Source organism: Papio anubis, chromosome 20, assembly GCF_008728515.1.
Source record: "Papio anubis isolate 15944 chromosome 20, Panubis1.0, whole genome shotgun sequence".
Lineage (NCBI taxonomy): Eukaryota > Metazoa > Chordata > Mammalia > Primates > Cercopithecidae > Papio > Papio anubis.
In genome coordinates this window covers 29,174,539-29,200,258 of record NC_044995.1, presented here as the reverse complement: position 1 = coordinate 29,200,258, position 25,720 = coordinate 29,174,539, and the positions used below count along the sequence as shown (strand labels likewise).

The window sequence follows — 25,720 nt, the reverse complement described above, 5'->3', positions numbered from 1 at the left end:
TATTTGAGTGAATAATTGAGAAAAACTTCTCAGACCTTGCTAGTGATCTAGATATCACAAAAAATTTATCACAAAAGGATCATCACCTATTCACATAGCCATTAGGTTATCTAAATTCATGATGAAGAAAAGGATCATAAGAGCTGTGAGGAAAAACATCAGGTACCCTATAAACAAAACCTACCAGATTAACATAGATTACTCAGCAGAAACCCTACAAGAAAGAAGGGACTATGTTCCTGTCTTTAGCCTCCTTAAACAGCACAGTTTTTAGCCAAGAATGTTGTATCCAGTTAGAGGAAGCTTCATAAATGAAAGCGAGATAAAGTCATTTTCAGAAAAACAAGTGTTGAGAGAATTTACAAGTACCAAGCCAGCAATAGAAGAAATGCTAAAAGAACTTCTAAATCTTGAAAGAAAACCTCAAAATACACCAAAATAGTACCTCCTTAATGTATAAATCTCACAAGGCCTATAAAACAATAACAAAAAAACTCGAAGATATTCAGGCAACAGCTAACCTGATGAATACAGCAGTACCTCACATCTGAAAACTAACATTAAATGTCAATAACCTAAATGCTCTACTTAAAAGATGCAGAATGGCAGAATAAATAAAAATTTACAGCAGGGCACGGTGGCTCACGCCTGTAATCCCAGCACTTTGGGAGGCCGAGGTGGGTGGTTCACCTGAGGTCAGGAGTTCAAGACCAGCCTGGCCACCATGGTGAAACCCCATCTCTACTAAAATAGAAAAATTAGCCAGGTGTGGTGGCGTGCGCCTATAATCCCAGCTACTCAGGGTGCTGAGGCAGTAGAATTGCTTGAACCTGAGAGGCAAAAGTTGTAGTGAGCTAAGATCATGCCACTGCACTCCAGTCTGGGCAACAAGAGTGACACTCCATCTCAAAAGAAAGAAAAAAATAATTAACAACCAAGCATCTACTGTCTTTAAGAGACTTGCCTAACAAATAAAAACTTAAATAAACTTAAGACAAAGAAGTGGAAAAAGATATTCTGTGCAAATGGAAACAAAAAGTAAGAAGGAGTAGCTATTCTCATAGCAGACAAAACAGACAATGGTAAACAAAACAAAATGAAACAAAAAAACAAAGAATAACATTATATAATAATAAAAGAACTGGTCCAACAGGAAGCCATCACAATTCTAAATCCATATGCACCTAACACTGGAGCTCCCAGATTTATAAAATAATATCTGCTAGGCAAAAGAAAGGAGATAGAAAGCAACAAAATAATAATGGGGTACTTTAATATCCCACTGACAATACCAGAAAGGTCATCTAGACAGAAAGTCAACAAAGATACAATAAATTTAAACTGTACACTAGAATAAATTGACTTAACAGATATTTACAAAACATTCTACTCAACAACTGCAGAATATTCATTCTATTTATTAGCACATAAAAATTATCCAAAATAGACCATATAATAGGCTACAAAATAAGTCTCACCAATTTTAAGAAAATCAAAATTATATCAAGTATTCTCTCAGGCCACATTGGAATGAAATTGGGAATCAATTCCAAAATGAATCCTCAAATGCATTGAAATTACATAACCTGCTCTTGAATAATTTTTTCATCAACAATGAAATCAAGATGGAAGTTTAAAATTTTTTATAACCAAACAATAGTAGTGACACGACCTATCAAAACCTCCGGAATACAGCAGAAGTGGTGCTAAGAGGAAAGTTCATAGCATTAAATGCCTACATCAAAAGGTCTGAAAGGGCACAAATAGAAAATCTAACCTCACACCTCAGGGAACTAGAGAAACAAGAACAAACCAAACCCAAACCCAGCAAAAAACAAACAAACAAAAAGCAATAATCAGAGAATTAACATAATTGAAAATTTAAATAACACAAAAGACAAATGAAACAAAAAGCTTGTTTTTTAAAAGATAACCAAAATTAATAGACCATTAGTGAGATTAACCAAGAAAAGAAGAAAGAGAGAAGATCTAAATAAGCTCAATTAGAAACAAAATGGGAGATATTACAACTAGTACCACAGAAATACAAAAGATAATCCATGGCTACTATGAATACTTTTACATGCACAAACTAGAAAACCTAGAGGAGTTGGATAAATTCCTGGAAATGTACAACCCTCTTGGATTAAACCAGAAAGAAATAGAAACTCTCCATAGACCAGTAATGAGTAGTGAGATTGAAATAGTAATAAAAAATTGCCAAAAAAAAAAAAAAGGTCCAGGACCAGATGGATTCACAGCTGAATTCTATGAGGCATTCAAGGAAGAACTGGTATTAACCCAAATAAAACTATTTCAAAAATAGAGAAACAGGATATCTTTCCTAAATCATTTCATGAAGCCAGTATCACCCTAATACCAAAACCAGGAAAGAACATAGCACAAAACTGCACACTAATATTCCTGATGAACATAGATGCAAAAATTGTTAACAAAATACTAGCTAACCAAATACAACAGCATATCAAATAATAATACACCATGATCAGGTGCATTTTATACCAGGGATGGAGGGATGGTTTAACATATGTAAGTCAATAAATGTGATACATCACATAAGCAGAATTAAAAACAAAAACCACATGATCATCTCAATAGATGCAGAATAATATTTGTTTTTCCTTCACATGAAATCTCTGTCACCTGGGCTGCAGTGCAGTGACATGATCTCGGCTCACTGAAACTTCTGCCTCCGGGGTTCAAGCGATTCTCATGCCTCGGCCTCCCAAGTAGCTAAAATTACAGGTGTTCACCACTACACTCAGCTAATTTTTTGTAATTTGGTAAAGAAGGAGTTTTACCATATTGCCCAGGCTGGTTGAACTCCTGAGCTCAGACAACTCACCAGCCTCGGCCTCCCAAACTGCTAGGATTACACGCATGAGCCACCACACTCAGACCAGAAAAACATTTTAAAAATCCAGCATCTTTTTATGATTGAAACCCTCAGCAAAATCGGCACAGGGGGTACATACCTTAAGGTAATAAAAGCCATCTATGACAAATCCACAGCCAACATTATACTGAATGAAGAAAAATTAAAACGTTCTTCTTGACAAGTGGAACAAGACAAGAATGGTCACTTACAACACTTCTATTCAACATAGTGCTGGAAGTCCTAGCTGGAGCAATTAGACAATAAATTTAAAAATAAATAAATAAATAGCATTCAAATCTGTAAAGAGGAAGTCAAACTGTCACTGTTTTCTGAATTTATGATTTTATACCTAGAAAACCCTAGAGATTTCTTAAAAAGCTTCTAGATCTAATGAATAAATTCAGTAAACTTTTAGAATACAAAATCAATGTACACAAATCAGCACCACTGCTAAACACCAACCGCTACCAAGCTGAAAATTGAATCAAGAACTCAACCCTTTGCAAAAACCTGAAAAAAAAAATAATTAGAAATATACCTAACCAAGGAGGTGAAATACATCTACAAGGAAAATTACAAAACACTGCTTAAAGAAACCATAGATATCACAATCAAATGGAAACATATCCCATGCTCATGGATAGGTAGTGTCAATATTGTAAAAATGACCATACTGACAAAAGCATTCTACAAGTCAGTTTTCATCAAAATACCACCATCATTCTTCACAGAACTAGAAAAAAAATCCTAAAATTCATATAGAGCCTTAAAAAAGCCCACATAGCCAAAGCAAGACTAAGCAAAAAGTAAAAAATTAGAGGCATCACATGACCTAACTTCAAACTACACTACCAGGCTATAGTTACCAAAACAACATGCTACTGGTATGAAAGTAGACACACAGACAAATAGAACAGAATAGTGAACTCAAAAATAAAAGCCAAATACTTTCAGCCAACTGATCTTTGAGAAAGTAAATCAATACATAAGGTAGGAAAAGGACACCCTATTCAACAAATGCTCCTGGGATAATTGGCAAACCACATGTGGAAGAATAAAACTGAATCTTCATCTCTTACCTTATACAAAAATTAATTCCATATGGAGAAAAGATTTAAATCTAAAACTTGAAACTGTAAACATTGTAGAAGCCAACATCAGAAAAACTCTTGTAGACATTGGCTTGGGCAAATAGTGCATGACCAAGAACCCACAAGCAAATAAAACAAAAACAAAGAAAAATAAAATGGGACTTAATTAAACTAGAAACCTTCTTGACTACAACAGAAATAATCAGCAGAGTAAACTTACAACCCACCAAGTGGGAGAAAATCTTCACAGTCTATGCATCCAACAAAAGACAAATATTCTGAATCTACAAGGATCTCAAAAGAATCAGAAAAAAAAAAAAAAAAAAAAACAAGAAACAAAAAACAAAAAAAATGAATAAACAATTATCAAAAAGAAAAAAAAAAAAAAAAAAAAAAAAAAAATCCCATGAAACAGTAAGCTAAAAACATGAATAAACAATTCTCAAAAGGAGATATACAAATGGCCAACAAACATATAAAAACATGCTAAACATCACTAGTTATCAGGGAAATGCAAATCAAAACCACAATGTGATACCACCTTACTCCTACAAGAATGGTCTTAATTTAAAAATTTAAAAATGCCAGATGTTGACAAGAATGTGGTGAAACAAAAGCACTTTTACACTGCTGGTGGGAATGTAAACTAGTACAACCACTATAAAAGAAAAAACAGAATGAAGATTTTTTAAAGAACTAAAGGAGGCCCGGTGCGGTAGCTCAAGCCTGTAATCCCGCACTTTGGGAGGCCCATATGGGCAGATCACGAGGTCAGGAGATGGAGACCATCCTGGCTAACACGGTGAAACTCCGTCTCTACTAAAAAAAAGAAAAAAATACAAAAAACTAGCCGGGCGAGGTAGCGGGCGCCTGTAGTCCCAGCTACTTGGGAGGCTGAGGCAGGAGAATGGCCTAAACCCGGGAGGCGGAGCTTGCAGTGAGCTGAGATCCGGCCACTGCACTCCAGCCTGGGCGACAGAGCGAGACTCCGTCTCAAAAAAAAAAAAAAAAAAGAACTAAAGGTAGGGCTAGTCCTGGTGGCTCACAGCTGTCATCCCAGCCCTTTAGGAGACTGAGGCAGGTGGATCAGGAGGTCAGGAGTTCAAGACCAGCCTGGCCAAGATGGCAAAACCCTGTCTCTACTAAAAATACAGAAAAAATTAGCTGGGCGTGGTGGCAGGCGCCTGTGATCCCAGGTACTTTGGAGGCTGAGGCAGAAGAATCCCTTGAACCCCGGCGGCAGAGGTTGCAGTGAGCCAAGATCATGCCACTGCACTCCAGCCTGGGTGACAGAGTGAGAATCTGTCTCAAAACAAAAACAAAAACAAACAAACAAACAAAAACTAAAACCTAAAGGTAGAACTATCATTTGATACAGCAATCCCACTACTCGTTATCTACACACAGAAAAAGAAATCATTATATTAAAAAGACACATGCACACACATGTTTATAGCAGCACAATTTGCAACTGTAAAAATACAGAACCAGCCTAAATGCCTATCATCCAATGAGTGGATAAAGAAATGTGATATATATGTGTGCATATCACTATATATATCCATATATATATACACACATACACAAACAATGGAATACTACTCAGTCAAAAAAGGAACAAAATATTGGCATTTGAAGCAACCTGGATGAAGTTGGAGACAATTATTCTAAGTGAAGTAACTCAGGAATGAAAAACCAAATATTATATGTTCTCACTCATAGTGGGAGCTAAGCTCTTATGCAAAGGTGTAAGAATTATACACAGGACTCTGGGGACTCAGGTGGAAGGGCGGACATAAATTCAATGTTAAATGTGAACTCATGGAGAACCTAGACAGCCAACAGCCACTTGTTCATTCCTGAGTTTGGAGGGGCCCTTCTGAATTGTGAGATGATGTACCCAAGGTTAAAGGCCCTGAAGTGTTGCTGAAGGACATGTTGACTCTCATACTTGGGCCAGGAATATGTCACAATATTTTCTGAGGGCAGGGACCAGACAGGAGTGTCACATCACCTGAATACTCAGTCGGGAATATGTTACAATTTTCTCCTGACAGCAGGACACAGGCAGCAGAGTCAAATCACCTGGATGCTGAGCCCAGCAATAGGTAACAATGCTCTCTGTGGTTCAAGGCCCAGGCAGGAGAGACACATTACCTGGTACCTAGGCTTAGTGATAAGTCCCAATTTTTCCTGTGGGCACAGTGCAGGGAAAAATGGAGATCTTAGGTGATTGATGCAGAGATATGTCACAAGGCCCTCTGTAGAAAGGGCCCAGGCGAGGGCCTCCCATTTTATATATGTTGGGCCTAGTAATATGTCCTATTGTGCAAAATATTCTGGGCCTAGGTAAAAGAAAAGAGTCACATAACCTGAATGCAGAACTTAGCAGTATGTCACGATGCACCCTGTGGGCAGCGCCAAGGCAAGAAAAAAGACTTACATTACCTTTATTCCTGATTTAAAGTCCAATGTCTTGTAAGAGAATATTGACTAATGCAAAAATACATATAGACATGTCTGCGTGTGATTGGTGCTTATATTCACACAGTCCCCCATACCACAGGAGAAAACAGATAACTGTCAGGCCTCTGAGCTCAAGCCAAGCCATCGCATCCCCTGTGACTTGCACGTATAGGCCTGTGACTTGCACGTCCGCATCCCCTGTGACTTGCATGTATACGCCCAGATGGCCTGAAGTGAAAATGCCCTGCCCCACCTTAACTGATGACATTCCACCACAAAAGAAGTGAAAATGGCCTGTCCTTGCCTTAAGCAATGACATTACCTTGTGAAATTCCTTTTCCTGGCTCATCCTGGCTCAAAAAACTCCCCTACTGAGCACCTTGTGACTCCCACTCCTGCCCGCCAGAGAACAACCCCCCCTTTGACTGTAATTTTCCTTTACCTACCCAAATCCTATAAAACAGCCCCACCCTTATCTCCCTTCGCTGACTCTGTTTTCGGACTCAGCCCGCCTGCACCCAGGTGATTAAAAAGCTTTATTGCTCACACAAAGCCTGTTTGGTAGTCTCTTCACATGGACGCGCATAACAATAACCACAGACTGACCATTAGGGCCAAGTCCAAATAGCAAAATAAGTTTGCCTTTAATCTATTTTCTCCATATCTAAACATTGGAGGTTAAGACTGTGGACAGATCTGAAGATAGAGTTTTCTTGCTTTGTGGCTTCATCATTCTTTGTTCACTGTCTGATGTTTGGAATTAAGGTGAGCAACAGGGGGGCAGTAGTGGTTAATAAAATAACCAGAGGTAACCACAGGTCGACCTGTGGTTATTTTATTCTATCTGTCCTCTGTTGTTCTTTCTATGGTCACTGTTTCTTCCTTGGAATTGAAGAGAGATGTTGGTAGAGAGAAGCTGTCCATTCACCTCTGGCAAAAAAGGGATGTTCAGGCTCTTCACTCCCCTGACATCAGAGCTGCACTTTAATGTGGCAGCTATTGGCCACGTGTGGCTACTGGGTGCCTGGAATGTGGCTGGTCTGAATTGCAATGTGTTAGAAAGGTAAAATACAGTTATTTTCAAAGATTTAGTTCCACATATATGTGTGTGTGGTGTGTGTGTGTGTATATATATGTGTTTCATTAATAATTTCATATTGCTCCCATATTAAAATAATACTTTGGATATATTGGGTTAATTAAATTGTTACAATCAATTCCATTTGTTTTTTTCTTTTTAAAATTTGACTACTAGAAAATTTAAAATTCACATGTGGCTCACATTTTATTTGAGGATTGCTTCTTTTTAAAATTCTCGGGCTGCCTACTCAAAGGACCAGAAGCCAGGAAGGTCATAAAATCTGAAATTCTAAAATAATAATTATTATATTATTTTTATTTGTGAGTAGCCATATATCATTTACAAGTGTATATGACCTTATACACAAGGTTAAATACAAATACCCTCTGGGATGGGCCGGGCTCAGCTAAAAGAGGAAGCCCTGGCTGAAAAGGCTGCAGCGTAGGCTGTCACTCTGCATTCAGCCCAGTGTCTGATCACATCTTCTGTCACTCAGGGCCAGAAGGGTCAGGACCTTAAACGTTGTCCAATCAGGCACGCTGGGCTGGGAACCGTCCAATCAGGCACGCAGCTGGAGCAGACAAGATGGCTTCCGGGATTTGGCGGCGCCTTTGTCTCTGGCTGCAGCCGGAGCTCCAGGTTTCGCCTTCACTGCTCTGTGTCCTCTGCTCCTAGAGGTCCAGCCTCAGTGGGCCTGTGACCTGCAGAAACTGGGAGATCCACAGCTAAGACTCCAGGACCCCCTGGAAGCCTAGAAATGGTGAGCGTTCCGGGTGCGACACCCCCAGAGGTGGAAGGGGCTGGTTGGAACCGGTGGGAAGTGGCTATAGCGGGACTCAGGCCTCCCGGCAGTCAGCTCCACAATCTGCACCCCGAGTTCTTCCCCAGCTTGGCCTCAGTCCCCTGCAGCCATAAGATGGCGGCGCGCTGACAGCCAGGCCCCGGGGCGTCCGTCTCTTCTCTGCGTAGTGACTGTGCCCTGGCCTGTAGCCCTCTCTGGCAGCTCTGTACCCGCAGTGCCGCATCTCTCTCAGATTGTGCAGGGATCACGGGACGGGCGTCACGGGAGAATCCTGACTCAGGGTGCGGGTTCATTAATGGGAACAGTTTTCCTCCATGGGGTTCCCAGTTCCTATTTTCTCCTATTAGAATTTTATGGGAGGGCCGGGCGCGGTGGCTCACGTCAGTAATCCCAGCACTTTGAGAGACCGAGGCAGGTGGATCACCTGAGGTCAGGAGTTTAAGACCAGTTTGACCAACATGGTGAAACCCCGTTTCTACTAAAAATCCAAAATTAGCCGGGCGTGGCGGCACATGCCTGTAATCCCAGATACTCGGAAGGCTGAGGCAGTAGAATCGCTTGAACCCGGGAGGTGGCGGTTGCTGTGAGCCGAGATGGCGCTATTGCACTCCAGCCTGGGCAACAAGAGCGAAACTCCGTCTCAAAAAAGAAGTAAATAAATAAATAAATAAATAATAGGGGTCACCACAAAAATATTGTAGAATTTAATCAAAGATGGAATCAAAAATTGTGGAGCACTCAGCTGTGGTTTGTAGCTTGTGACTTATGAGAGCAACTTGAAAGACTTTTAAAGGTACATGATGAAGAAAACCAAATTAAATAATTGGTTAGGTACAGTTCATAGTTACTTGATTTGTACGATTGAGGTGGACATTTCCTGGTTATGTAATCAGAGGTTAATTGGCAGTTTTTGATTGATTAAGCCTAAATTTTGTTTCCGTCAGTCCAGTAATTTACAAAAAAAAAGCATTTGAGTTAGCGTTTTTAAAAAGTAGGAACCCAGGGACTAGAGTAACCTCAGTCTCATTACCTGCTACTTAGTTATTTTAACACTCCACAGGGGACTGATTTTCCCCTGCGTTTTTCCGCAGTTCTCTCAAGCTGGGTCTCAAGCCTACCCCTCACATCCCATTCCTCCAGACTAACTATGACTTGTAGTAAAATACTAAATTTCCAGTTTCTTCTCACATTGCCAAATGCCACTTTCCCCTTTTCTAATTCACATTATCAATTATTTGTCTTTTATTTTACACTTTAGATACTGTATTCTAACCATTTTTTGACATTGGCACTAAATAAATCGTTTTCTGTTTGAAAATATTTTTTATGAGAAGAAAAAGAAGAACAGTCCCCTGACACTGTATTGTAAAAAAATCTTTTCGCCTCATTTTTAAAAATCTTCTCTAGGCACAGAGATAGTATCAGAATATTGTTGGGTCAAGATTTCCCTTTGGAAACTTTATGGGTGATGAGGCCTCAGCCACCCTTCAGTTTTTTCTAGTCCTGGGCTCCAGTAGTTTCTGTGAATAAACCAATATACCTCCCATGGCTATGTCTGCTTGAGTGTCTAGTGAATATAATCTACTGGGTTGTTTTCTTTCATAAAACAACCTGAGGTATGGAGTGTAGCCTCTCAGTGGAACAGATGGATGCCCTTGGACTGATAGGACTCTCACCTGCGCTCTTCCTTTGAAAAACTAACCCTTGCCTGCACGGTGATGCATGCCTGTAATTCCAGCACTTTGGGAGTCTGAGGCAGTGGATCACCTGAGGTCAGGAGTTCGTGACCAGCCTGACTAACATGGTGAAACCCCGTCTCTACTAAATACAAAAAAATTAACTGGGCCTGGCGGTGCATGCCTGTAATCCGAGCTACTTGGGAGGCTGAGCCAGGAGAATCGCTTGTACCTGGGAGGTGGAGGTTGCAGTGAGCTGAGATCGCGCCATTGAACTCAAGCATGGGCACCAAGAGCGAAACTCCATCTCAAAAAAAGAAAAAATAACCCTTGAGACATTAAGATTGCCTTTACTCAACCCAGCTTCCATTTCTTGGAGACACATTGCTGATGACAGCCAATCAGATACTGGTATTGAGGGAAAAACACAGAGATAATTTCTGTCCCCTGGATTGTCTAAGATTTGTGAAAGAAAAAATAGCATTTCAAAAGACAAAAAAAAGTGACGTCAGTGAAACAATGCAAAAACTTGCAAGGTAAAATGCACTTGGGGCGGTCACTGAGGCATAGTGCAGTGAGAGGGTGGTCACTGAGCACTTAAGTGAGCAGGATGGGGTGGGAGAGTCTCTCAAGTGATTGGTGACCTGACTTGACACATGAATTAGACACATCTGTTTTCTTTTTTTTTTTTTTGAGATGGGGTTTTGCTCTTGTTGCCTAGGCTGGAGTTCGGTGGCACCATCTCAGCTCACTGCAACCTCTGCCTCCCAGGTAGCTGGGATTACAGGCATGCACCACCATGCCCAGCTAATTTTGTGTTTTTAGTATAAACAAGAGTTTTCCCATGTTGGCCAGGCTTGCCTCGAACTCCCCACCTCAGGTGATCCACCCCTCTCGGCCTCCCAAGATGCTGGGATCACAGGCATGAGCCACCATGCGGGGCTGACACATCTGTTTTCTAATCAGCATTGCCACTCCCTAGCTTTGTCACCTTGAAAAGATTTGTGCACTTATTTTTACTTTTTTTTTTTTTTTTTTGAGACGGAGTCTCGCTTTGTCGCCCAGGCTGGAGTGCAGTGGCGTGATCTCGGCTCACTGCAAGCTCTGCCTCCCGGGTTCACGCCATTCTCCTGCCTCAGACTCCCCAGTAGCTGGGACTACAGGTGCCCGCCACCACACCCGGCTGATTTTTTTGTATTTTTAGTAGAGACAGGGTTTCACTGTGCTAGCCAGGATGGTCTCGATCTCCTGACCTCGTGATCCGCCCGTCTCGGCCTCCCAAAGTGCTGGGATTACAGGCTTGAGCCACCGCGCCCGGCCCGACTTTAGTTTTTTTAAATGTAAATTGCATTTTATTAGTAGCATTTCAAAGGTAAGAAAATATGTCCAAAAAGCATATAAGAGTTGGGTTTCAGGAAAAAAAAAATCTAATTTTATATTCTATTTATTAAAAGTTTTTATTTACCTTTTTCTTTCCCATAGTGAGTTTAGAAAATTTGTCAGTTGTGTTTATGGCTGGGTGATTTCAAACAGAATTCCAAGGTTTAGCTGTTAGAATCCTACTAAGGAAAAGAATAAGGGCCAGGTGCGGTGGCTCACACCTGTTATCCCAGCATTTTGAAAGGCTGAGGTATGCGGATCATGAGGTCATGAGTTCGGGACCAGCCTGGCCAATATGGTGAAACCTCATCTCTACTAAAAATACAAAAATTAGCCAGGCATGGTGGCGCACGCCTGTAGTCCCAGCTACTTGGGAGGCTGAAGCAGGAGAATCGCTTGAACCCGGGAGGTGGAGGTTGCAGTGAGCTTGAGATCGTACCACTGCACTCCAGCCTGGGTGACAGAGTGAGACAATCCCTCTTCCTTTTTGGCTGTAAAAATTAAATACATTTCCACAAGAAAATGTAGTAGATAATTGGTGAGTTACATAGATTAATGAAAACATAGTTCCTCTTTTTGCACCATAAATTTGTGACAGTGAATATCAGTTCTGTATCCTATGATCTTGATTTCTGAATTTAATGCTAAGTGTTATGAGATGAAATTTGGTACCTCCTAGAAGTGTTCTCATATGACGAATTGTTTACTACATAACTTTCTTTTTTTCTGAGACGGAGTCTCGGTCTGTCACCCAGGCTGGAGTGCAGTGCCATGATCTCGGCTCACTGTAACCTTCCGTCTCCCAGATTCAAGTGATTCTTCTGCCTCAGCCTCCCGAGTAGCTGGGATTACAGGTGCGCATCACCAAGCCTGGCTAATTTTTGTATTTGTAGTAGAGATGGGGTTTCACCATGTTGGCCAGGCTAGTCTCGAACTCCTGACTTCAGGTGACCTGCTGGCCTTGGCCTCCCAAAGTGCTGGGATTACAAGTGTGAGCCACCGTGCCTGGCCTACTACATAACTTTTAAAATAAATAATAAAATAATACTTTTATTGTTTGAAAGGTATAGACACTTTTGGTTTTCTTATAGAGGTATGAAATGGAAGCACCTTAAAATTTTCTTTTTGTATGCCAACACTGTGTTTCAGTAATTTTGCTGGATTTTTCAAACACTTAGTTTCAGACACCAAGTGAATAACTCAGATATGAAAATTAAAGCTTGAACTCATCTAAAGCTAATATTGAGCCTGCAAAAGGAGGTTATTAAAGGTCCAGTTGATTCTTTCTGGGGAGCCTTTTCTGCAGATATCTTAGCCTGCTCACCTCAGCCATGGAAGAAGGCTTTATCCTGAGAGAAGCTTGAGAGCCCTGGGAAGCTGGAGATGCACAGGCAGGTGCAGTTAAGATTAAAATGAAAAAGGACTGGGAAGGTCTTACTGAAGATAAAGTTATTATTGATTTGAGGCAGTTTCTAAATTTTATAAAATGAAACAAAGTTAGATTTATGTAAAAAAATTTAATTCCAAAGGAGTATTGCAACAGGAGGAAGTACCAACTATTATTGCAAAGTTCAGGCAGACAAGGGCTTTTTTTCACAGAGGGGAGAAAACAAGATTAGAAAGAAAATAGCAGAAGAATGGCGAATAGAGGGTGAAAAAATCAGGTTTTAGATCAGAAAATGTTTTACCCTGAAGTTAGCATGTTCTTAGGATGAACATAAAATGGGGTTGTATGTTGGCTCAGACTGAGTGTAGCTCAGTTTAGTAGCTGTGGGAAAAGAAAAACTTAAGTTTGATTAAGAAGTATTTTATTTTGACCACTGAAGACAAATTTAGCTGATTTTTTAATAAGAAAAGGAAGGAAATGTGCAGTCTATGTCTGGCTATACGACAGGTGAGAAAAGAGAGCACCACCTAAGTCATATAAGAGGGTGTTTCTTTTTAAAAACTATTTCTGGAGAACACAAAGGATGGAGAATTTTATTAATCATAGTTCTTTATCAGGATTATCTACGTGCTTCATCTTTGCCCACCTTTTTTCCTGGTCCTATGTATTTCTTCCATTTGACTTTTTCTGAGTTGTATTTTTTATAATAAACTGGTAAAGATAACTACAGTGTTTCACTGAGTTCTGTGAATAGCTCTATTATATTACTGAACTTGAGGAAAGTTCTGGGAGTCCTCAGTTATTAAACAGTGGCTCAGAAGCATAGATCAGCCCATGAAGTTTGTGACTGGAATCTGCAGTAAAGACAATGTTGTGGACTGTGCTCTGAATCAGGGTCTGTGCTGACTCTGGGTATTGTCAGAATTCAAATGTTAGACAGTGAGTGTTGGAGAATTGCTTGGTGTTCAGTAAACTCTACAGATTGGTGCCAGAAAAAAGATATCACAGAGGCCTGGCCTGGAATGGAACTCTGGGTGCCTGGGAATGGGAGGCTCTGCTCTCCTGTACACAAGCTGTCACACTGCTCATTGTCCTGTGATTTCAGGTCTCCTCCACGGGTGAGCGAGGACTGAAAACTTAGAGGACAAGAGCTGTGATAGCAAACCCCACTTTCCCACAGCTGCCACCACAAGATTTCCACCTACTCACAAACACAGCCCCTAGGCATTGACGTGCCCAAACCCCTCCCAGGACTAGGCACCACCCTCAGAAAATTCACAGCAGCATTTTTTATCCCAGTGCTTCTTGCCAAAAACCCAAAAAATGACTGCATCTCCTAGAATATCCCCACGCCCAGACTCTGAATCTGTAGCAGTAATCTGTTTTCTCCACCATCCTAGGGTTTTGACCAACTGTTCGTAATCTCATCTGCCTGCCTTCATGGACACAAAAATAAGTCAGAGTGCAGCCTCACCTAAGCCACTATCTGCAGTACAAACCAGTCCTTCCACCTACATTGCACTCTCCTCCATCTATAGATTTTTTACTTTTAACTTTTATTTTTGGTTCATGGGTACATCTGCAGATTTGTTATATAGGTAAAATTATGTCATGAAGGTTTGGTGTGCAGATTATTTTGTCACTGAGATGCTAAGCATGGCACCAAACAAGTATTTTTTCTGATTCTCTTTGTCCTCCTACTCTCCACCCTCAACTGAGTCTCAGTTTTTGTTGTTCCTCTCTTTGTGTCCATGTGTTCTTATTATTTAGTTCTTATTTTTTTAAATTTATTTTTCTGAGACAGAGTTTTGTTCTTGTTGCCCAGGCTGCAGTGCAATGGCTCCATCTCAGCTAACTGCAACTTCCGTCTCCCAGGTTCAAGCGATTCTCCTGTCTCAGCCTCCTGAGTAGCTAGGATTACAGGCACCCACAACCATACCTGGCTAATTTTTGTATTTTTTAGTAGAGATAGGGTTTCACCATGTTGGCCAGGCTGGTCTCAAACTCCTGACCTCATGGTTCACCTGCCTCGGCCTCCCAATGTGCTGGGATTACAGGCGTGAGCCACTGCTCCCAGCCAGCTCTTATTTATAAATAATAACATGCATTTGGTTTTCTGTTTCTGCATTAGTTTTCTAAGGATAATGGTCTCTAGTTCCATCCATGTTGCTGCAAAAGAAATGATCTTGGTGTCTTTTTATGGCCACACAGTATTCCATGATGTTTATGTACTCTTTTTTTTTTTTTGAGATAGAGTCTGGCTTTGTCCCCAGGCTAGAGTGCAGTGGTGCAGATGTTGGCTCACTGCAACCTCCGCCTCCTAGTTCAAGGGAGTCTCCTGACTCAGCCTCCCTAGTAGTTGGGATTACAGGCACCCACTACCACACCCAGCAAATTGTATTTTTAGTAGAGACGGGGTTTCACTATTTTGGCCAGGATGGTCTCGATTTCTTGACCTCATGATCTGCCCGCCTAGGCCTCCCAAAGTGCTGGGATTACAGGCGTGAGCCACCGCACCCAGCCATATTTTGTTTTTATTAATTTTTTTGGGGGGGGATGGAGTCTCGCTGTTGTTGCCCAGGCTGGAGTGCAGTGACACAATATTGGCTCACCACAACCTCCGCCTCCCTGGTTCAAGCGATTCTCCTCCCTCAGCCTCCTGAGTAACTGGGATTACAGGCATCTGCCACTACGCCTGGCTAAGTTTGTATTTTTAGTAGAGACAGGATTTCACCATGTTGGCCAGACTGGTTTCAAACTCCTGATCTCAGGTTGATCTACCTGGCTCAGCATCCCAAAGTGCTGGGATTACACGTGTGAGCAAGTAGGTGGCCGTGCCTAGCCACCTACTTTTTAATGAGGTTGTTTGTTTTTTTCTTGTAAACTTATTTAAGTTCATTGTGGATTCTGGATATTAGACCTTTGTCAAAAGCATAGTTTGCAAGTATTTTCTCTTATTCTGTAGGTTGTCTTTACTCTGTTAGTAGTTTTCTATGAAGAAACTCTTTAGTTCAGTTAGATCCCATTTGTCAATTTGTTGCAATTGCTTTTGGTATCTTCATTATAAAATTTTCTGGTTCCTATGTCTGGAATGATATTTCCTAGGTTATCTTCTAGAGTTTTTTATAATTCTAAGTTTTATGTTTAAATCTTTAATTCATCTTGTTAATTTTTGTATATGTTGTAAGGAAGGGGTCCAGGGCTAGCCTTGTATATAGCGCTAACTAGTTATTACTGCACCATTTATTAAATAGAAAATTATTACCATATTTCTCTTTGTCAGTTTTGTTGAAGATCATATGGTTGTAAGTGTGTGGCATTATTTTTAGTAGGATTATTTAAATATTTACATTTAAATATAAAATTTTAAATAACATTTAAAATTAAATAGGAAATTATTCCCGTATTTCTCTTTGTCAGCTTTGTTGAAGATCAGATGGTTGTAAGTGCATGGCATTATTTTTTGGCTCTCTATTCTGTTGCATTTGTCTGAGTCTGTTTTGGTTCCAGTACCATGCTGCTTTGGTTACTGTAGCTTTGTAGTATGGTTTGAAGTTGGGTAATGTAATGCCTCCAGCTTTGTTCTTTTTGCTTAGAAAAGTTCCTTGGCTATTGGAGTTCTTTTTTGGTTTCATATGTATGTATGTATGTATTTATTTATTTAGTTCTGTTAAGAATATTTTTGATAGTTTCATGGAAATAACATCTGTAAATTTCCTTTGGCAGTAAGACCATATTAACACCAACCTTTTCTATCAATGAGCACAAAATGATTTTCCATTTGTTTGCCTCATCTCTGACTTTTTTTCCCCCCAAGACAGTTTTGCTCTTGTTGCCCAGGCTGGAGTGCAATGGCACAATCTTGGCTCACCACAACCTCTACCTCTGAGGTTCAAGGGATTCTCCTGCCTCAGACTCGCGAGTAGCTGGGATTACAGGCATGCACCACCACCCTGGGCTAATTTTGTATTTTTAGGCAGAGATGGGGGTTTCTCCATGTTGGTCAGGCTGGTCTCGAACTCCCGACCTCAGGTGATCCGACTGCCTCGGCCTCCCGAAATGCTGGGATTACAGGCGTGAGCCACTGCGTCCAGCCATCTCTGACTTCTTTAAGAAGTGTTTTGTAATTCTTGTCCTAGAGATCTTTCATCTCCCTTGTTAGCCGTATTTCTAGATATTTTATTCTTTTTTGTGGCAACTGTAAATGGCATTTTTTTTTTTTTTTTTTTTTGAGACGGAGTCTCACTCTGTTGCCCAGGCTGGAGTGCAGTGGTGTGATTCTGGCTCACTGCAACCTCTGCCTCCTGGGTTCAAGCAATTCTCCTGCCTCAGCCTCCTGAGTAGCTGGGATTACAGGCATGTACCACCACACCTGGCTAATTTTTGTATTTTTAGTAGAGACGAGGTTTCCCCATGTTGGCCAGGCTTGTCTTGTACTCCCGATCTCAGGTGATCCGCCCCTCTCCACCTCCCAAAGTGCTGGGATTACAGGCGTGAGCCACCGCACCCGGCTGAGATTGTATTATTAATTTGGCCTTTGGTTTGGATGTTGTTGATGTACAGAGTTGCTACTAATTTTTGTATGTTTATTTTGTATTCTGAAACTTTGCTGAAGTTGTCAGCTTACAGAATTTTTCTGCTGAGACTATAGATTTTTTTTAGATATAAAGTCATGTCATCTGCAAATGGGGATAGTTTGAGTTCCTCTGTTTCTTTTTGGGTGCTTTTATTGTTCATCTTGCCTGCTTGCTCAGTGAGGACTTCAAAATTCCATGTTGAATAGGAGTGGTGAGAGAAGGCACCCTTGTCTTGTGCCAGTTTTCAAGAAAAAAATGTTTGCAACTTGTGTCTATTCAGTATATTGGCTGTGAATTTGTCATAGATAACTCTTTTGAAGTATGTGCCTTCAATGCCTAGTTTGTTGAGGATTATAACATGAAGGATGTTAAATTCTACGGAAAGTTTTTTCTGCATCTATTGAGTTAATTTTGTGGTTTTTGTCTTTAGTTCTGTTTATGTGATGAATGACATTTATTGATTTGTATGTATTGAACCAACCTTGTGTCCCAGGGATAAATCCTACTTGATTATAGTGGATTAACTTTTTGATGTGCTGCTGGATTTGGTTTTTCAGTATTTTGTTGATGATTTTTTGTTAATATTTTAAAATATTGGCCTGAAGTTGTTTGTTTGTTTGTTTGTTTTGTCTCTGCCAGGTTTTGGTATCAGAATGATGCTGTTCTTATATAATAACTTGGGGAGAAGTCATTTCTCAATTATTTGGAATAGTTTTAGTAAAAATAATACCAGCTCTTATTTGTACATCTGGTAGAATTCAGCTGTAAGTCCATCTGGTCCTGGGCTTTTTTTGGTTGGTAGGCTACTTATTATTAATTTGATTTTGGAGCTTTTTATTGGTTTATTCAGGGGTGCAGTTTCTTTTTTGTTCAGTCTAGGGAGGAGGTATTTGTCCAGGAATTTATTCATTTTGTCTAGATTTTTTAGTTACTGTGCATAGAAGTGCTAATTGTAGACTTCCATCCTCATTTGTATTTTTGTTGGGTCAGTGGTAATGCCCATTTGTCGTTACTCATTGTGTGTGTGTGTGTGTGTTTTTTTTTTTTTATCTTCTCTTTTTTCTTCGTTAATCTAGCTAGTGGTTTATTTATCTTACTGAGTTTTTTCAAAACATTTACTTCTAATTTTTTAATCTTTTTTGTAGTTTTTTACATTATCTAAATATACCTCAGATATGATTTTAGTTATTTGTTGTTTTCTGCTGGCTTAGGGGTTGCTCTCACTTCTCTCATTCTTTTACTTAGGATATCAGGTTATTAAATTGAGATATTTCTAGCTTTTTGATGTGAGCATTTAATGCTATAAATTTCCCTTTTAATACTGCCTTAGTTGTGTTGCAGTGATTCTGGTATGTTGTGTCTTTGTTCTCATTTATTTTAAAGAATTTGATTTTTGCCTTAATTGTATTATTTACCCAAAAGTCATTCATGTTCAGGTTAATTTGCATGTAGTTGTCTTGTTTCAAGTGGTTTTCTTTGTATTGAATTATATTTTTATCAAGCTGTGGTCTTACTGAGTATGTTGCTGATACCATTTTGAAATTTTTGAATTTGCTGAGGATTGTTTTATTTCTGATTTTGTGGTCGATTTTAGAGTATGTGCCCTGTGGTGGTGAAAACATTGTATATTATGTTGTTTTTAGATGGAGAGTTCTGTAGATGTTTACTACTATTTGGTCAAGTGTTGAGTTTAGGTCCTAATATCGCTGTTAATTTTTCTGCTTCAGTAATTTGTTTACTAGTGTCTGTGGCATGTTGTAGTCTCCCACTATTTTTGTGTAAGAAGCCAACTGTCTTCATAGGTCTCTAAGAAGTTGCTTTATTTATGTGGACCCATGGATTTTTTATAGCACCTTTTTCTCTTCTGCTTTTTTCCCCATAAACATTCTTTCAAGTGAATACAGTGTGCTCAGTGCTACTCCTTAGATTCCTGAATCCAGTGTCTACTAAAATTAAGATGTCCAAGAGTTCAGCATATCCAGAGACCTGGCTGTTGTAAGAGAAAATATAAGTTAGAAATAAAAGGCTCTTTTTTCTTTTTTTTTTCTTTTTTCTTTTTTTTGTTTTTTGAGATGAAGTCTTGCTCTGTCACCCATGCTGGAGTGCACTGGCGTGATCTTGGCTCACTGCAACCTCTGCCTCCTGGGTTCAAGTGATTCTCGTGTCTCAGCCTCCCAAGTAGCTGGGATTACAGGCATGTGCCACCATGCCCAGCTAATAATTTTTGTATTTTTAGTAGAGACGGGGTTTCACCATCTTGGCCAGGCTGGTCTTGAGCTTCTAACCTCAAGTGATCCACCCACCTTGGCCTCCCAAAGTGGTGGGATTACAGGTATGAGCCACTGCACCCAGCCAAAAGGCTCTATTTTTTTTTTTTTTTTTTGAGACGGAGTCTCGCTCTGTCGCCCAGGCTGGAGTGCAGTGGCCGGATCTCAGCTCACTGCAAGCTCCGCCTCCCGGGTTCACGCCATTCTCCGGCCTCAGCCTCCCGAGTAGCTGGGACTACAGGCGCCCGCCACCTCGCCCGGCTAGTTTTTTGTATTTCTTAGTAGAGACGGGGTTTCACCTGTTAGCCAGGATGGTCTCGATCTCCTGACCTCGTGATCCACCCGTCTCGGCCTCCCAAAGTGCTGGGATTACAGGCTTGAGCCACCGCGCCCGGCCTAGGCTCTATTTTTATACCTGAAAATAAGAAAGAATGTTTTGCTCATCTCTCTCCTTTTTTTTTTTTTGAGATGGAATCTCGTTTTGTCAGCTAGGCTGGAGTGCAGTGGCATGATCTCAGTTCACTGCAACCTTGGCCTCCTGGGTTCAAGTGATTCTCCTGCCTCAGCCTCCCGAGTAGCTGGGATTACAGATGCCCGCCACCACGCCTGGCTAATTTTTGTGCTTTTAGTAGAGATGCCATTTCCCCATGTTGGCCAGGCTGGTCTTGAACTCTGGACCTCAGGTGATCCGCCCACCTCAGCCTCCCAAAGTGCTGGGATTACAGGCGTGAGCCACCGTGGCCTGCCCATCTCTGTCTTCTTCAAGCATTTAGGTTATATGTAGATATTTTTCTCTGCTTTTTAGAAATATATGTATATCATATTAACAGCTAAATAAACCTTTTGGCATTCTTTGTGACTCAGGATTTTATTTTTGTTTTTATTTATTTATTTTTTTGAGATAGAGTTTTGCTCTTGTCACCCAGGCTGGAGTGCAATGGCTTGATCTCGGCTCACTGCAACCTCCGCCTCCTGGGTTCAAGCAATTCTTCTGCCTCAGCCTCCTGGGTAGGTGGAATTACAGGTGCCCGCCACCATGCCCAGCTAATTTTTGTGTTTTTAGTAGAGACAGGGTTTCACCATGTTGGCCAGGCTGGTTTCGAACTCCTGACCTCAGGTGATCCACCCACCTCAGCCTCTCAAAGTGCTGGGATTACAGGTGTGAGCCACTGTGCCCGGCCAACAGTTTTCTTAATGTTCTATCATTGTCGAGTTTCTCTGGGGCTGGAGAAAATGTTTTCTTTTATTATTATTTTTTATTATACTTTAAGTTCTGGGATACATGTGCAGAACGTGTGTGCAGGTTTGTTACACAGGTATGCGTGTGCCATGGTGGTTTGCTCCACCTATCAACCTGTCATCTAATTTTAAGCCCCGCATGCATTAGATATATGTCCTCATGCTCTCCCTCCTCTTGCCCCCACCAGAAAATTTTTCTTTTAATGGTATTTCCCAAACACTGCCTAGAATTACCAGATATGATAGAAACATACAAGGTGCTAACCAGGATCTACTCTAGAGTGGGCTTACCCTCTCAGGCTTCCAGTCAACTCCCAAATTTGCTGCAGAGTGCATGCTGTCACCTAAATATGCAGGCAGAATTGTCTCTGTTATTTTGTATCTATAGTCCTCTACAGTGACTTCTAGAGGGGCTAGGCCATATTTCTACAAACTTCACAGGGCAGCAATCAGCCATTTTACCTCTTTCAATTACTCTTGAATCTTCAGACCTGAAACTGATTTAGAGAGCATGGGGCCCACAAATCCAACTAGAGTAACAGGTGTGCATTGAGTATACACATAGACATGAGAATCTCCACTTTCCACTTCCTCCTGTTACTGAAATGCTCACAAATGTGCAGGTAACATCTGCTGATACTCTGTCCACCCAGAACCTAAATCTGCAGCTCCAAATTCTGAATCTAGGTCTTGAAATTTTGGAAATTAAAAAACTTGTATCTGAGAAATGCAGATCCTTTTAGTTGTCAAACTTGAAGAGACATTAAAATGAGAGCACAATTATGTCTTTCTCCCCACTTTCAACTATATGTATTCATCCCTTGAAACTGTTTGCTATTGCCACCAGTAGTTGTGAATTAAATTAATAATGCCACACTGGACACTCTAAACCTTAGCGATGTACATCCAATCAATAATTAATGTTATTCCTGTAAATAAGAATTTGACAAACAAGTTTGTACCAGCCCAAAGAGGGACCATCCTCTGTCCTCTTTTTACCTTTACAAATACCCTTGTAACTGGTGGTAAACTAAGTGTAGATTCCAGGCAACTTGAATCTTTCCTTTCATGTTATAAATCTCAAGCTTGGTCCCCCCAAAACTGGGGGGGACCAGTTTTCTATATGTTGCCTTAGCTTTTTCCTTTTAGGTAGAAATATCATTTAGAATGAGCTAGAGCAGCCTCTATGAGTGGACCTCTTCTTTGATTGTACTCCACTTTCTGTGACACACAAGAATGCAGAGCCAGGTTTATCTGACGTAGAATCTGTACATAAGGTCTAACCTCTGTCTGGGATTCACAAGTCAAGGTTAGGCTTTGGATTGAGAATGTACAGAAAACATACAAGAGACATTTTCTCTATTGTGAGATGTCAGCATAGAAATGTTAAAACCCCTTTTTGAGAATGCAGTGTTCTGAACTTCTCAGATCTCGTCCAGTGACTTTCTACAGTTATGTGAGGGGCTCCAGGTGTAAATAGATTCTGATTGCAGAATCTGTAAGTGTAAACAAGCATCTTCAGAGTAAGAGATTGAGACTACAAGGTATCCAGTGCCATGACCAAACTATACCTACCCATAAAATGTGATACCGGAGTGGAGTATTCTAGTCCTTTTTTTTTTTAACCCAAGAGCAAACTAATCAGGACATGCAATTCAAGTTCTGGAGCTCCACCAGAACAGTTCCATTCTTCATTTAGCCTGAGTCTCTCCTCCCTAGCTTATCATTGGGCCACCAGCTCAGGGGCACTGAGAACCCTCTCACAATCACCTAGGCATCTTTGAGAAATTTGAAAATGTCCAGAACAGAATTATGTAAGGCTGACATGAGTGGTTAATTCTGCTTCTGTCTCAATGTAAGAGAAATAAGTCATCCTGTGTTTGTTCCTCCCCCCCATACAAGAGAGATCTTTGGTTGGTACTCAGATGAGAGTTTCTCCAGTTTCCTGGTACTTAGGTGAAAAACAAGGAAGAGGTCTGGAGACTCAAACAGATAAACTAATTGCTTCCATTTCATATGACCATTAGAAAAATAGATAAAGCAGTCATCATCCCTATCATCCAGGAACTTTTAATCTAGACTAGCAACTAGATAAATGGCTGAATTGGGCATGATGTGGTTGCTACAATGTTCCTAGACAGAGGCAGTGAGGAAGACCCCAGGACCCTTCAGTCTTCATCTAATTCCTCCTTCTGCACTGCTAGAGTTTTGTCTGACACAACCCCATGGTGGCACAGGGGCAGTCAGTTCTCCAGGGGTAATGACTGGTACCTTTGCATTGACAGCAGGGGCCTGGCAGGGGCTTAGTACATCCCTTTGCCCAATGCCCACTTTTCTTGCATTTGAAGCAAGAGTCTCTGCTGGCTTTATCTTTATGGCCCTTCAGATTCTCCTTAGATGCTCTTTGGGCATTCAAGACATCGCCAATGATGGCTGCCATAATTTTGGCTTGCCGTTTTTCTTTACTCTGTTTCCATTTTCCTTCATTCAGATCACAAGTGTTATACACCATAAACACAGTATCAAGAATCTGGTTTTGATTAGTCTGTGGCCCCATCTGTAACTTGTGGAGCTTATGTCTAATGTCAGGGGCAGATTGGCTAATAAAATGCTTTGCCATTAATAGTTTCCCTTCAGGAGAGGAAGGGACTAGATTAGTATATTTTTTAAAAGGCTTCCTCCAACCTGCCATAAAACATGGCTAGATTTTTCTTCTTGCTTTGTGTAACCTTCTGTACTATATCAAAATTTTCTGCCTTAGTTGTTCCCTTTCTCATTCCTCCAAGGAGAGCCTCAAGAAATTTAACCTGGTTGTTTCCCACAGTGGTGTTATAGTTTCAGTGAGGATCAGTAGTGGGAACTGTTTCTGGTCCTGAGTGATTGTCCTGAGGTTTTCAGGTGAATAATCCATCTGCTTCCTTGTGGGTGGCCTCAAAGATGTGTTCTTTTTCTGAAGGGATGCAACAGGTTGCTAGAATAAATTGAACATCTCTTCATGAGAGATCAAAGTTTGAAACCCATCGGCAAATTTCCCAAGATTCTCAGAATAGCTTTCTAGCTTCTCCTTACATTGTTGTGTATCAGTTATAGAGAAGGGGACCTTCACTAGGACTGGCCCCTCAGCTCCTGCTACCCTGAGAGGTAGCAGGGCTGGAGAGAGGGTTCAATACAATGTTCCCCCTTGAGTATGAGGGGAACGTGTAGGATCACCGGTGTTTGCTCCTGAGTTTTAGCCTCAGAAGCATTTGGCAAGGGACTATGTAAGGATGGTCGCTGGTCACCCTGGGAACCAGGTGACCCTGTGAAAGAAGGTTATCTATAATATCAACTTCTGCCTTAGAACTTTCCTTTACGGGGTAGGTTCTGGGAGTTTCACAGATTGTTAGGTTTTGATATAGGGTCATGAAGGACTGTACATAGATTTCTGACCATTTGCCCTGCCTCTTGCAAAATAGGCCTGTTTGCAGGATAGTGTCATAATTAATGCTACCATTGACTGCCCACTATTCTGAGCTGAGCAGCTCATAATAGGGCCAGACAGTATTGCAGAAAAATATTATACATTTTCTCTTGAGATTGTCAGGGTCAAATTGATTCTAATGGTGGAGGATATAGCCAAGCAGGGAATCAGAATTGGAAATAGAGTTGCCCACAGTGGAATCAGGTGAAATAGATTGAGAGTTGCTCATAATGGTCTAGAAAAAAGAAAAAAGAAGAGGACCTTGCAAACTAGAGGGCTTATTAGTTACCCAAATTTTTCCTAGGGCATCTCCCTGGAAAAATTCTTGGCCCAGACTGAGGTCTCTGGGAGCATCCCCTCTTTGAGCCTCAGACTTAGTCTGTCAGATGGCTCTGACCTTAGAAAGGTGCCAGCACTACTATAGAATGGTTCCCTCCACCACTGATGACCTACTATGAGTTTTTTTTTTTTTTTTTAATTTTTTTTGAGACAGAGTCTCACTCTGTTGCCCAGGCTGGAGTGCAGTGGCATGATCCTGGCTCACTGCAACCTCTGCCTCCTGAATTCAAGTGATTCTCCTGCCTCAGCCTCCTGAGTAGCTGGTATTACAGGTGCGTGCCACAATGCAAGGCTAATATTTTTGTATTTTTAGTTGGTCAGGCAGGTCTCAAACCCCTGACCTCATGATCCGCCCGCCTTGGCGTCCCAAAGTGCTGGGATTACAGGCATGAGCCACTGCACCCGGCCTACTATGAGCTTTTTTTAAGGCTTATCTATCCCATTTAAAGCAACCCTTTCTCTCTCTCAACTTAGGCAATAATACATTTTCTTTCACAAAATCCCCCCTCCATCACGCACCTCACAGACCACCTGCAACATGCTTGGACCCTCTGACTTATATAACCTTTTTGCATAGCTAGGTGGGTTTTCTGTCCATAGCTAGTTGAGTGGGGGAAGGAAAGAATTTAGCATAAGAAAAGAAGGTTTCAGTCACCTCAAATGTGTGAGTTCACCCTGGGCAAACTGCCACTGCCAACTGTGTCACATGTAGGGATCAGGGACTATAACCAGAAAGGATAGAAAATCTTTCCCCCTTCTGGGCAGGACAGCCAGCCTGTTTGCCCCTCGGCCTTCCGAGAACATCAGAGAGTGGCTCTGGCTAGTTCCACTCAATTACCAACAGCTACTAGAAAATGGCTGCTGAAAGACTGAAAAAGGAGAAAAGGAAAAGATCTCAGAAAACAGACAAAAACAATAGGACTCAGAAAAAGGAAAAAAAAAAAAAAAAAAGGTCTCAGGTCCCTCACCCAGACTGAGAGGTGGCAGTCAGGCGCTTCCACATGGAAACCTTTCAGTTTCATCAAAAAGTGGCCCTGGCCAGAAACTTGCAGTTGT

The 25,720-nt window shown here is 41.0% G+C and overlaps 1 protein-coding gene across 4 annotated transcripts in view; it reads left to right on the top strand.

Moving 5' to 3' along the window:
- Nucleotides 1–8,095: 8,095 nt before the first annotated feature.
- Nucleotides 8,096–25,720, top strand: part of LOC110741840 (zinc finger protein 675) — a 32,576-nt gene continuing 14,951 nt past the window's right edge. For 2 of the 4 annotated variants that reach the window (XM_031660306.1, XM_021930312.2), the window contains exon 1: nucleotides 8,096–8,297. In XM_031660306.1, the coding sequence (XP_031516166.1) occupies nucleotides 8,295–8,297 (3 nt within the window). In that variant the 5' untranslated portion in view covers nucleotides 8,096–8,294. The remainder of the gene's footprint in view (nucleotides 8,298–25,720) is intronic. The other 2 variants (XM_031660307.1, XM_021930314.2) reach the window with 1 other exon arrangement.